This window comes from Besnoitia besnoiti, chromosome IX (genome assembly GCF_002563875.1).
Source record: "Besnoitia besnoiti strain Bb-Ger1 chromosome IX, whole genome shotgun sequence".
Lineage (NCBI taxonomy): Eukaryota > Apicomplexa > Conoidasida > Eucoccidiorida > Sarcocystidae > Besnoitia > Besnoitia besnoiti.
Window position 1 is genome coordinate 2,163,591 of NC_042364.1, and position 13,289 is coordinate 2,176,879.

The window sequence follows — 13,289 nt, forward strand, 5'->3', positions numbered from 1 at the left end:
ACGCCACACAGCAGGCAAGATCCACGTGCCTGTGCGTGAAGGTGCCTTCCATCTCTGGTATCTAGTCGACAAAAATTTTTCCAGTCGTCGGCTCCCTTGTACCTCTCTAGAAGCGGACAGGACGGCGGGAGAGTTTGAAAGCAGCAAGGAAGTCTGCTGGACGTCAAGGAATCCTTCTGTCCTGCGATTCGTGCGTAGCTTAGATACCGTCTCCTGATACCTTAGCTTTCACGTCTGAGGCAGGTGCAGAATCAACACCAGAGAAACACAGCGTCGGCGACTTTGATTGATAATCGAAGTCGCAGGCGTACGAACATCTGAAAAAAAAGAGAACTCTTCCTTGAGGCAATCGAGGACATCGTGGCGAGGACCTGAGTTGTGTTTTCGAATCACAGGGTAAACACGCCAGGGCCGCCCAACACTGTCTTTCACAAGGCTGCGCTACGCCAGCAGCCTGTCAAAAACTCCCAGACACAACTGAGGGCCTGCGGATGAACGACGTGCGGGAAATCTCCCCGCTTTTTGAGCGAAGAAATGGCGTTGTAGTTGTCTTCCTCAAACGCATTAACAGGAGAAGTTATCCCGCGGTGAGGCCGACACAGGAGACAGGAGGCGCCCCGCCCGCCGACACCCGAGCATGTCTGTACAGTTTCCTACACTATCTCGCAAGGTAATGAGTTCTATAACTGCGCTGAGTTGATAAAGTGTGCCCAGATAGACTGATCTATCTATCTATGAGTACATTCCGGGCACACCTGACCGCTTCAATAGATGATTATCTCTATCTCTCTATGTATACATAGATAGATATACACATTGTTCTCGAAACGATGCTAGCACAATAGAACATCGTTCAACAACTGCGTATTGAAGTGACTGCATAAAAAGTAGACTTGAACTCACCGCTTGTCACGTAACAAGTGTAAAATCAGGCAGCGGATTACTTGTGTCAACGGCCAATCTACAGAGGTCGCAGTGCACCAAATCCTCTACAAATGCGCCGTAACTACGACGCTGGTGATGACATCCATTGTTGACGCCTATGCACCAGGTCCCACTCTGCCAGAAGAAGCCACTGCGCCTCGACACACATCAGCCACGAAGACGTCCTCCCTGGAATGCAGCTGCTGCTGTAGAAGCACCTAGGCATGAGACATCGTGATGAGTTCCTTTCGGTGAACGAAGGGGCGCCGCAGCAGGGACCTGCGAGTGTGAATCGCTGTCTACTGCAGCGGGAGCGTTCTCCACTGTAGCAGCTCGCTACCGACAAGCGCGCACGAGTGCGGGCAACGTCTGAGTCGACAAAGAGCTCTGCTCGCAGTCAAGCGCTCCTCAAAAGCGTCCGCATCGACGCATCCGTCGCCGCCCCGCGAAGCCGACTTCGCCCTGGAGACAACCGCCCTGGCCGCAGGGACGCGACACGCAATCAGGACTCTCCCTTGACACAAAACTGATTAGGAGACTTGGAAAACAACGAAACAAAACGACACGAAGTCACGCGTGCGGCTTCCTGCACACAACAACTATTACACAGCGGCCACTGTGACAGTCCTCTTGATCCGTGGCGAGTCTACATCTAGGTGTGTCCTCATCTTGTGAATGCCTTCGAACGCGTTCACGTCCATCCGCCAATTCACACGGAACACGCTCAAACTCTCCCTATGCAGACAAAAACCGATTGGAGCCAAACTCCTCAAAACAATCCTGGACACCGAGAAGCTGCCAGAACAGCGTTCTCCCTCGCTTCCTCTGTCTCTCGCCATCGCTGACAACACGCGGCGCTGTGGGACAAAACCCAGCGGCTCAGGCGATCTGTGGCTGCCTCTGCATCGAGATAGAGAGAGCGAGTCGCGCACCGCCACCCAGGGCACGTTGCCGTCCCCAGTCCGCGGTGTCTCATCTTCGTTCACCGCGAGTCGCCTCTCCGTCTCCGCCTCTCTTTCGCCTCATGTCAAACCAGCGCGCCGGCCGCATCGTCGGGCTCCTGCGAACGTCTGGGCTTCGTCTTGGTCTTCTCAGAGGGAGGCGCGTGCGGAACCTGCTCCTCGAAGGGCACGTCAACGGACGCAAAGTAGAACGGCTTCAGCGCCCGCAGCCCTCCGCAGGACAGCGCCGCGAACGCAGCGGAAGAGACCTCGGGGAAGTCGCGTCGCCGAAAGATGGAAATATCGAATTTGTAGCACGGGCGAGAGTAGGGGTGTGCGGGTTTCCCTGTGGAAGCCACCGAGGCCCGCGGGCCTCCAGGGCCTTCTTTCTGATGCGCCGACATGCGCCCTTTCGTTCTCCGCCTCGATTCCGTCGGCGAAGGCGTCTCCTCACCGTCTCGAGACTTCTCGTCTCCCGCCGCCTCCTCCTCCTGCCCTTCGTCTGGGTTCGCTGCTTCCCCAGATGCGCCTGTTGCGTGAACTCGGTCCTCTGCGGTGCGACCCTCTCGGCGCGCACACGCGCGCGTTATCCGCCGGTCAATCACCGGGGATCTGTCTCGGGAGTTGTCCTCAGAGGAGGAACCCGGCGCCGCCTCCTCCTCGCTTTCATCGCCTTCACCGTTGCCCCCGGTGTTCCTGTCCCGCTTCCGGCTCGTCTCTCTGTCTCGCGCGGATGGGGCCGCCACCTGCTGGGCGTGACGCCCCTGCGGCCGGCCGCTCTTCAGCGCCGCCCCCCCTCGCCTTCCCAGTGGCTGCGCCTCGCTCGCCTCACCGATTTCGACCTGAGCCGCAAGCGTCCGCCGCTGCACGCGGCGGACGCTTGCGGCTCGCCACGTTCCTCCCCTGCTCCCGGCCGCCCCTCGCCTGCGCTGCCGGCGCGTCCTGACGCCTGCGTCGTCGCGCTCGCTCGCTTTGTCTTCGCCTGGGTCTTCTCGCCCGAGTTCCTCAACCGACATCGCTCTGTTCTCCCCGGCTTTTCTGTGCTCCCCCCCGCTCTCGGAATATTTTCCTGTCTTCCCTTCTGGAGCGGCCTCGTGGAGTACCGCCCTTCCTCCCTTGCCCCGCGCCCCCGCCCTCCGTTTCGGCGCCTCCGGCGGCTCACGTGCCTCCTCGTTGCTCTTCAGTCGCTGCGGGTTCGTGTCGCCGCCCCTTCGCTCTCTCTGGCGCCTGGCCGCGGCAGGCGAGCGCGACGGCGACGCCGATGACGCAGGACGCCGCGGTGAAGACAGTCGCGAGCTTGAAGCAGACGGACCACGAGAGAAGGCCGACGCACGCGTGCGACGTCTTGGATTGAGCGAGCGCCCATCCGTCGGTGTCTTTCTACTTTGCATCTCCTTTGCCTCGTCGTCTAAGCCGCCCGTGGTTCCCTGCGCTCGCACGCGCCCGCGGTTCCGCCCCATTCTCCCTTCCCCTCCACGCCCGCGCTGCGGTCTCTCTTCGCCGCCTGCGTCGGCACCCTCCCAACCGCTTGGCCTCACCTCCCTCGAGGCCCGCGCGACCTGCGTCGCCGCCTCAGCGGCAGCTTCGTCCGCATCCGCCTCCGTTTCGATCGTCTCCGCTGGGTCTCCCTCCTGCGCCGCCGTCTCGCCCTCGTCGCCCTCCTCGCTCTCCGCGTCCTCCTTCGCCTGGCGTCTTGCCAGGCCGGCGCACCGACGCCGCTTCCGCCCGCGACCGTGACTGGTCTCTCTGCGCGGGCCTAGGGAGCAGCGGGAAGGGATGCTCCCCGCGGCGCCCACGCGGCCTGGCGCCCCTCCGGCGGGCGCGGGGTCCTGCTGGTAGTTCTGCAGGTCGATCGAGGCGTCCACGAGGATCTGGTCGCCAACGTCCACGAGAACTTCGTCAGGCATCAACACGAAGGCCTTGTACCACACCGAAGGGCACTCGCCGGGGAACGCATGCGGCGCCGGTCCGCTGGTCACGCACTCCGCAGTGCCGACGCACAGCCCCTAAAGGAACAGCCAGACAGTGCGTCTGAAACTTGCGTGGAGAATTTCAGCTGCGCAGCGCGACGATGTGCGCACGCACTGTCCTCGCGCAGGATGTATCTGAACACGCGCGACGACGCGAAGCCGTGGCGCGGCAGAGACTTTCTTTCTCCGCTGCAAACCCTAGACCCCGCATCTCGATGGCCGCGCGGACACGGAAGATCTTCAAGGGGGAAGGAAAAAAACAAGAAACCACCCAAAGGATTCACAGACAGGGAACGCAACGGCCAGCGAAGCGGCACGGGCGTCGCTCACCTTGACGAGTTCGACTTCGTTGGTGACGACAAGCCCGGCCATTGCGCCGTTTCTCTCGACTGCGAAGCGAAGAAATCTGCGCTGCTGCATTTGGCACTGCATCTCCTCTTCAAACAGCAAGTCCTCGAAGACCGGCGCGAGGAGAGCCGACTGCGGCTTGGCTTCGACTGCGTCGCCGGCCTGCGTCTCCGCGGGGGGTTGACCGTTAGTCGCTGCCTGGTCTGTGTCCATGGTCTCGCGCTCTTCCTTTTTCGTTCGACCTGAACGGACCGAGTTGGCAGCTTGGCTCTTCCTCTGCGCGTCGTTCCCTTCCTTCCCTGTTGGGCGTCGCCGCTGCCTCTCGGCGCGTGGCGGCGTCTCCTCGGCGCCTCCACGCGGGCCTCCGTCTTCGGGCGCCTCGCTCTTCGTCGCGGCGTCACCAGGCTCGGACTTCCTCTCCAAGTTCGGCGCGCCGTAGACTACGTCGATTTCCGCGGCGCCAGACGCGAGGAGAAGCGCGTGCTGCTCGAGGCCAATCGCCTGAATAAGTTTGTGGCGAGGCGAGATTCTGCTGCGCTGTTTGTGGAGAAAGTGGGGGAAGGGAAACGAGGACGAAGAAGGGAACATGCAGGGATGGATGAACGAGCGCGCAGCAAGCGGAATCGACCGCGGTCGGTGCGGCGCGCACTCCTGCTGCAAAAGGCGCACCACGTCCGCGACGCCCTCGTTCCCTGCAAAGTCGCCAATGATCTCGTGAATCAGCAGCAGGCGCGAAAACGGGTCTGCGGACTCACTCGCCGGCTCGCTGTCTGCCGAGCCCGTTCGGCGCGCCCCGGGCGACAGGTCTTCGCCTCCTGTCGGCGCGGAGAAACGGCTCCGCCCCCCCGTCGCAGTCTCCGCGCCAGCCCCCGCCCCGCCAAGCGCGGTTTTCCTCCGGCCGTCTGCTTTCCGCCGCGTGCGCCGCCTCGCCCCGGGGTGCGAGGCCGACTCTCGATCGCTACCCGCGGTTGCGCCTCCTCGAGCGGTTTCAGGGGCCTTCTGTTTCGGCCGCAGCGCCGCGAACTGCTCGGCGAGTTGCCGGCGGGTGACGTCGCTGCTGTACGCGTGCAAGACAGTCACGACCTTGTCGAAGCCATACAGGCGGATGAAGTGCGCCGCCGAGGAGGCGCTTTGTCGGTCGGCCTCCAGGGCGACGACGCGCCGAGCGCCTGCGCGCGACGCATTCAGTGCCAGCAGCGCGTACGGTCCCGTCCCGATCTCCAGCACGTCAGGGCCGTCCTCTTCTTCGTCGCTCTCCGCGTCGTCGCCTTCGCTGGCCTCGCGGCTTGTCTCACGCAAAGCTTCTTCTCGAAGGCCTCCGCTGTCGGCGGCGACGGCGCCCGGGGCCTTTCTTCGCTTTCTGGCCTCTGTGGCGCGCTCGCCTTCTCGCTCGCCGTCTTTCAGTGCGACGAGGCGGCGGCCCGTGCGCCTCGCTTTCGGCGCGTCCTCTCGCTTCTCCTCCTCCTCGTCTCGCGCCTTTTCCGCGGGTGGCGCGGCGGCGTGCAATCCACCCGCCCCGCGGTCCGCGTCTCCTCTCCGCTCTCGCTTCGCCGAGGCGCGGTCGCCGGTCGCGGCTGCCTGGCTGCGTTCGACGGCGACTCGCCGCTTCCGCCTCTCGCCGCAGACGATGTTGATGGCTCGTTGGTACTTTCCGACGCGGTACACGTCGTGAATCATGCTCGAGTGGTTAGACGCTTTGAAGCGCGACGTGATGGAGCAGCAGTTCGGGTTGTCTCCAGGCCACACCATCTGTTGAATGATCCGCAGGCGCAGCAGCGCCTCTATCTTGGGCGCCAAGGGAGATATCGCGGCCGGCGCAGACGCGGCCGCCTGCGGAAACGCCGAAGGAGATGGGCACGCAGAGGAGACTGAGGCACCGGCGGCCGAGAGCGCGCCGACCTCCGAGGTCCTCTCCCGCGCCGCGCGGCAGCCCTCGAGCAGCGCCAACGGACTCGACGTCGGCGACGACGGCGGCGAAACCGCAGAGACCAGACGCAGAGACTCGGAGGCGTGAAGGCCTCCCGCGCGGTCGCTCGTGCCCCCAGAGCCCAACGGAGAGGCCGCGGCCCCCCCTCGGGCCTCTCCACTCGGCGCAGGCGTTCCCCGCCTAGAGAGACAGCCCCGGGCGTGCAAAGTCGACAGCGGCGTGGGCGAGGACAACAGAGACGGCGACGACGAGAGCGACGGGTGCGAACCCGCGCCGTCGACCGCGGCGCCGTCGGCGGCTTCGCACGGACTAGTCCCTCGCGAGGGCACACCAGACCCCCCCGCACTGCCCCCGCGAGGCTGGCTGAGAAGAAACAGCCTCTCGGCGTCGCCTGGCGGCGAGGAGACTCCAGGCACGGGCTGGGCTGCAGCGGCGCAGTGAGACACGGACGGAGGCGACGCGGCGCTCGAGGAGAGGCCGCGCAGCCACGAACCCGACGACGAAAGCGACGACTCGGTGCTCAACGACGCAACCAGGACGCGGGGCGGCGAAAGCGACGAGGCACCTGCGAGTGGAGACAGAGACAGGCACACACTCGAACGCATTTGCGAGCGGAGGCGGCCGCAGACAAAAAAACACACGAAACCAGCAGCCAGACCCGGTCCGCGAGGCACATCTGCATGAGAAAAAGAAAGGAGAGGCGCGTCTCCTCTTCCACCGCCCCTCACGCCTTGCTGGTCCTCCTCTCTGTCGTAGTTTCGCTCTCGTCTGGCGTCGCGTGCGGCCTCGCGTTTCCGTCTTTCCTTCGTCTTCTCTTCCTCTCTAGCAGGCTCTCCGGCGAAAGCAGGTAGAATTGAAATGTAGACTTCTGCGACCATGCAATCCGATACGCGAACCGACACAGGCGCGCACACACTCGCAGTCTCTCCAAGGGCGTTCCCGCCACCAAACCGCAACAAAGTTAGCGTCTGAGATCTCACCTGCGTCGCGCCCGTTCTCTGCGCATGCCTCCTGCTTCGGGCGGAGCCGCACCCCAAGGGCGGCCGCCCGCGCGGCTGCGGCGGGGGTGCTCTCGGCCCCGGGGGCCTTCGGGATCTCGCCGAGCGGGTCTCCGCGTCTCCGGTCGGCGTCGCTGGCGCCCGTCCGCAGGCCCCACACGCGCCGCGCGTGCTCCCACAGCTCGTGGCAGGCTTGCTCTTCGAGTAGCTCATCGAGGGCGTATCGCGCGCCTCTGCCGCGCGGGCGACCGGCGGCACTGCGCGTGTCCGCGTCGTCGCTCGCCTCGTTCGCGCCGAGGAAGGCCAGCACGTCGAGCGGGGAGGGGCTCCACGAGGGAATCGCCTCGGCGCTGCGTCGCGCAGGCCCCTCGCCCGCATCTTCTTCACTCAGCTGGAGAATCCGGCGGCAACTCGCGAGCGCGGAGAAGCGCGCGGCCTGACCAGCAGGAGCGGGACTTACGCGCGGCGAAAGCACCGCCGCCGCCGCGGCTTTCGCGAAAGAGGCGCTGCCGCTCCACCGCGCGCCGCCGCGGCTGGCCTCGGCGCCGCGCTCGACCTCGCGCGGGTCACACTTGTTCAAAAACGACCGGAAGAAGTCCTGCGTCGCGGCTGAGTGCACACCCGACAGAAAATCGGAGTGCTCCTTCTTCTTTTCCTGCAGGAAGGCCGCGAGTGCCTCCGTCTCTCGATTCAGCCCTCGCTGGAGCCTCCTCCCCGGCGAGAGCCGCGGCAGGTCCCCAGGCAGGGGCGGGTCCGGACAACTCCCGCGGCCGAGCGGCGCGAGTGCGTCGCGGGGACGAGAGCTGCGCGCCTCCTCAGCCTCTGCGGGCTGTGGCTCGCGAGGAAAAACAGGCGTCGACCGGAACGCCGCCGGCGCCGAAGGGAGGCGAAACGAAGGAGACGCCTGCAGCAAAGACGCTCCGCTCTGCACGCAAGCAGACGCAGCCCCCAAACACGTCCTGCTCGCACTCCTCTCTTCGTGTGCACGCGCAGCTGCGACGCAGTCTATTCGTCTATCTCTACACGCCCTCAGTGCAGGACATCATCGGTGCCAACAGCCCTGCCCCGACGCGCTCTGTTCCGTGCTTCTTCGCTTTTCGCGTTGGCGGCACCTAGGCGTTCCGGCTCACTCCCTCCGCAGCCTTTTCGGGCTTGGGACGTCTGAAGTAATTCCAGCGTCGCTCTTCGCCGCCGCTGTCGTGGAGCGTGAGGACTCGGCCTCTCCACTCTTCCTCGCGGGTCTCGCAGGCGCGGCGCTGCGCCGGCTCCCAGAAACTCCTCTCGCAGGAGAACGGCGTCGAGCTGAAGACCTCCGCCGTCCCCGCTGGACAGCGCCTCCACTTCCCGCACAGCTCGCACTGAGACAGCACACGCCCGCGAACACGCGCACTGAGGACGCAGCGACGCGCGGCCGCCGGGCGCGGGGCGGGGGTGGGGGGGGGGGGGGGGGGGGGGGGGGGGCGGACGGCGCGGCCCGCCACCGTCGCCCGAGCCGCAGAAACAAAAACAGGGAGCCGCGCACGAGGCAACAGAAGGAAGAGCCACGTGAAACGAGAGGCAGCAGGCGAAGGTGAGAGCGGGACGACACGTAGACACTCAAGCACAAGAGGCGAAAGACAAGAAACGAAGAGAAGAAGCGACACCGAAAGAGACGCCGACATCGCCGCCAGCCGAGAACGGGAGGCGAGGGGAAGTGGCAGGTGCACACAGAGCAGCGACGGGGCTTGCTCCTGAGACAAACCCGCCCCGAGACCGCGATCGAGTCGCGAAAAAGCCACTGGACTAACATCGCATTTCAAAAGGGTGAGCGGCTAGGAGAGCGCATCAAAGACGCAAGACTGGAAGGCATAGCTGCTTCGTTTCTTTCGTACCTGAATCCACTCGTCATAGCAAACCTGATGATGGCGCCGTGCGGCCACCCGATCTCTCTCGAGTGCCCAGGGAGCGACCTCCATGTTTGACGGTCTTCTTCTCTCGCGTTCTCCTCTAGTTGTGGCAGCTCTCAAGGTTCTTCGCTCTCTGCGCCCTTTCTTCTCCCTCCTCTTCGTTCCCCGACTCGATTGTCGCAGCGAAGTCCCTAGACCAGCTCTCACGTCTCGCCCTACCTCTCTATCTCTCTCTATCCCCGTTCTCTCCCGCTCTCCCTTCTCTCTCTTGCCCCTGCCCGCAAGCGACGCCGAAGCGAATGCAGCGGGAGACACTTTCAGAAGCCGCGCGCTTCGCTGCCACAGAAAACCGCACCTTCGTTTTTTCGCCTCCTTTTCTCTCAGGGTTCCTCTCGCTTTAGAGGTCGAGAGGTTTGGAGAAATCGAGGCAGGCGAGGAGAGAGAACGTCGCAAGGAAGCGGAACGTCGCAGCTACATCGTGGAGCTCAGTCTCCCTCCCTCCTCCAGCGATCCGTGCCTCGACTCGCACGCCAGTCGCCGGCAACGCGTCGTTTCCTGGCGACAATCTCTGCAGAAGCGCACGAACAAGCAGAGTGCTGAAGACGACTCGCGCATCACACGCGCATCGCCGCAGCACGGAAGTGGAAGCGAAAAAAAAAACGGAGACCGAGAACTGAGGACACGCGCGGGAGACCTGCAAGGGCGCGAACTCTCCCTCCTCTCCAGGCGAAGCGCAACTGAGAGGAGGGAGAGGAGGAAGAGAGAAAGAAAGTCGATAGGGACCGGCGACCGGCGCGACCGCGGCCGGGCGTCGGCGCCCCTCTCTCCTGTCGGTGGCCTCGCGCGCCCTTTCGCTCTGCGTGTCTGCGGAAACAGGCAGAAGCGACGATAGGACTACACGCGCAGAACTGAGAAGAAGAGAGAGGGAGCGGCAGCGCCGAAGAGGATCGCGGAAAAGGAGGGGGCGGGGGGATGAGGGTAGGGGGAGGGAGCGGAGCGGCGCGGGCGCGCCCGTGAGCGGCGCAGAGGAGAGAGGAGAAATGGAAGCGGGCAACGAGGGCGCCAGCAAGGCCTGGGGGCGGAAAAAAGCGCGGAGCCGCACACGTCGTAAGCACAGAACGCGTGGTCCGGCGGAAACTCGACGCAGAAGTCGAAGGGAGGCCGCAGAGGCTAGAAGGAAGACCGACAGACGAATGGCTCAGGGGCGAGAAGAAGCTAGCAAGCGACGGAAGGCCTGGAATGAAAGCAATTGCTTGAATACAAAGTGCTTTCACGGGTACCGCGCCCGCAAGAAGACGGTCAAGACGCGCGCACTCTGTCTCTCGTTGAGAAACCGCTCCCCGCCTCCTCTGCGAGAAACCCCTTTCGTCAGCTCACGTCTTTCTTATTTAGGGTTTAGGGTTTACGGCTTTCTTCGCGAGACTCGACAAGCCTGCTGTCCCTCTTCTTCTCCCGTTTCTCCCGCTGCGGCCGTGCCAAGTGTCTTTCTCCCGCTCGGCGGCCTCGGCTCGCGTTCACGGGCGCGGACCCGCGTGCCATCCGAATATAAGCCGACCCCGACTTCTGCAGCCCGAAAACCCGCCACAGCAGGTCAGCGCCTACGTGCAGCCGCTGGGGGGCTGTCCAGGGGGATGGCGAAGTCGCTGGCAATTCCGCCATCCTTTTTGTCGTTTTGCACGGACCCGGCGAGGCGCCAGGCCTCGGCAGCGTCTCCCGCGGCGTGCTGAGACGCAGCGAAGGCAGTTTCAGTGAGTGTGTGCGTGTGTAGGGGCTGTCGAAGGTCACTTCGGACTCCGCTTCCGCGATCCCCTTTCTCTCTCTCCCTGCATCTTCTTTCCCCTCTCTACAGACATCTGGCGCATCCATGACCCCCTCGAGAAGGCGGAATCAGGAGAAGAGACCTCCGTGGAAAGGCAAGGGAACCGAGGGGGGGGAGAGGAGAGAAAAGACACGCGCAGACGGCACACTCCGCACCGCTGTGGAGCGCGGTGGCGCGCCAGCCTTTCGAGTCCTGCCGTCTGAGCTCGGTTCCTCTCGCTTTGCATCTCTTCTGCAGCCCTCTGCAGCGTTTCTGTTTCGTTTTCGATTCGTCTGCCCCAGCCAGCCTTCGGGTTTGAGGAAACGCGAGCGCGCCCTGCAGAGAGGAAGCAGCAGGCGGGTCCTACCCTCGCATCTGCCCTACGCGGACGCCGTTGCAGGCTTATTTTGCGCAGAGAAAAAGCACGTCCGCGGATCGTCATCGCCTTGTCTCGTGGCCGCGCCCGCTGCTGGACGACGAGAGGCGCGCACGCTTTCTTCCCTTTCCCTGTATTCCGCAGTCGCCTGGCTTTTCTTCGCCCCAACGCTCCTTTCTCTCCTCACACGGCTCTTCCTTCACTCGCGGGTCGCACGAGCTCTCCGGCGTAAGAAACGCACTCTGCGGCTTCTGGAGTCCTCGCAGCGGCTGCTTTTCCCGACTTCTCACCAGAAGCGGTTCTTCCCGGGCTTCTCTGGCCTTTTGTTCTCCGCTCTGGTTCTCTGCGGGACTGCCGAGGTCCCCTCTCTCCTGTTCGCCCTCGGGACCCTCTACTCACGCCTCGTCTCCCCAGGTCGGCGGCGGCTTCCGCGAGGAACTCCGCTGCTTTCCGCGCGCAACGGCCGCATCGCAGCGTCTTGCCTGCCTTTCACCCTGGTTGTAAGCTCGCGAACGCCCTTTTCTCTCCCCGCCTCCTCCTCTCACGCCTCTCTGTCTCTTTGTCTCTCCGCTGCAGCGGGGAAGCCCCATTCCGGCGGCCGCGAGAGCCGCTCACGGAGGGTTGATAAGCGTCCTGCGTCGTCCTCGTTCTCTCTCGCCCTGCTGCTTTCCCTCCAACCACGCGCGAGTCTGCACTGTAATTCCTCTTCTTAGATTGTCCGGTTGCCGCCCTGAGGCGGCTGCTGTGCGCCTAATGTCGGCAGAGGCACGCGCACAACTCTTCGAGGCACGACCTTTTTCTACAAATAGTCCCCCGCGCCGTCAGTCTCCTCTCTCCCCCGTGAGAGCGGGGCTTCGTTCCGCATGCTTCGAAACCTTTGTTGGTTCTTCGGTCCCTTGAGGCCCTGCCTAAAGTCTAAACCCTGTCTCTGGCTTCCTCGCAGTCGCGCGAAAGAAGAGAAGCAGGCTCCCTGTTCATTGAACTGCAGAGTCTAGTTCTCAGCTCGATCCTTCCTCTCAACTCTCTGTGCCTCGTCATCGCCTTCTCGTGCTTCGCGTCGCTGTCTCTCATCTCGCTTCGCCCCTTCAATTTCACCTTACATCGTAATCCGTTTGCGTGACCTGGTGCAGTTTTCGCCGCCGTCCTCCTCCGCAGTTTTTCAGCGTCGTGTCTGTAAGGTACAGCCTTGTCCTTCTGGCTGGTCCGTTCGCCGCAACGCCTTCTCTCTTCTCTGGTGGCGGCTCTGGACCACTGTTTCTACCTTGGCGGTCTCCGGTTGCCGGTGGCGTCGCTTTTGCTTTTTGCTTTTCTCTTCTCCTTCTTTTTCTCGCTCGTCCTCCCTCTCGCCTCCCGTCTGTCTCGTCGTTCTCGCTTGCTTCCGTCTGTTTCAGGGAGCGTGGCTGTCTTCGCCAGTTTGTTTTCCTTCTCTTCGCTGAGGCTTCCCCTGTCTCTCCTGCCTCACTGCTTTTCTCTTGCCCTCCGTGGCGTGTTCCCATTCGCGCTCTCCCTGTCTTTGGGCCTCCTTTTTTCACTTGTGAGAGATGTCTCCGCCTTCCGCTTCTTCACGAGAGCTGTCGCCTGTGCCCGCGGACATTTCGTGCACCGAGAGAGGCCAGGAGCGAGGCAGCGCAGATGTCAGCTTGTGCGCGTCGCCTGTTCGCTCGTTTTCTCCGCGTCCTGCGCGTCGCAGCCCCCGGGAGTCCCCCTCTGGCCTAGCGCCGTCCCCGCCGGCGGCTGGTCCCGCCGCCGCGTCCGCGTCTCGCTTATCTCCCTCCTCGCCTTCCTCCTCTTCCTCGCCTTCCTCCTCTTCCTCGCCTCCGCCGCCTTCCTCGCCTTCGCCGCCTTCCTCGCCTTCGCCGCCCTCGCAGCGCCCGGGTGGCGATAGAGCGCCGGCGCGAGATGCCGCCCTCGTCTCCAACGCAGCGCCCGATGCGACGCCGCCGAAGGGGCGCGGATGGGCGCGAGTCCCCCCTCCGACGAGCCCGAGGCCCTGGGCTCGTCGGAGGGGGGGACGTGTGCGACAGACTGCTGCTCCCTGCCTCTCGCCGGAGAGGCGGGTGAGTACGCGCCGCAGGGAGATCTGACGCGCGTCCGAGAGGTGGGCTGCTCCCTACACGACGG

General features: G+C 64.0%; 2 protein-coding genes across 2 annotated transcripts; one reads left to right on the plus strand and one right to left on the minus strand.

The window, feature by feature from the left end:
• Positions 1-1,951: 1,951 nt before the first annotated feature.
• On the minus strand, positions 1,952-9,063 carry BESB_014740 (uncharacterized protein; the record flags this gene model as incomplete). The annotated part of the gene is made up of 5 exons (XM_029360203.1): positions 1,952-3,871; positions 4,166-6,675; positions 7,091-8,033; positions 8,239-8,466; positions 8,980-9,063. The coding sequence occupies 5 exons, from the start codon at positions 9,061-9,063 to the stop codon at positions 1,952-1,954; spliced, it is 5,685 nt and encodes a 1,894-aa protein (XP_029216870.1).
• Positions 9,064-12,709: 3,646 nt separating this feature from the next.
• On the plus strand, positions 12,710-13,252 carry BESB_014750 (chloride transporter, chloride channel (ClC) family protein; the record flags this gene model as incomplete). The annotated part of the gene is made up of 1 exon (XM_029360204.1): positions 12,710-13,252. The coding sequence occupies one exon, from the start codon at positions 12,710-12,712 to the stop codon at positions 13,250-13,252; it is 543 nt and encodes a 180-aa protein (XP_029216871.1).
• Between the last annotated feature and the right edge of the window lie 37 nt (positions 13,253-13,289).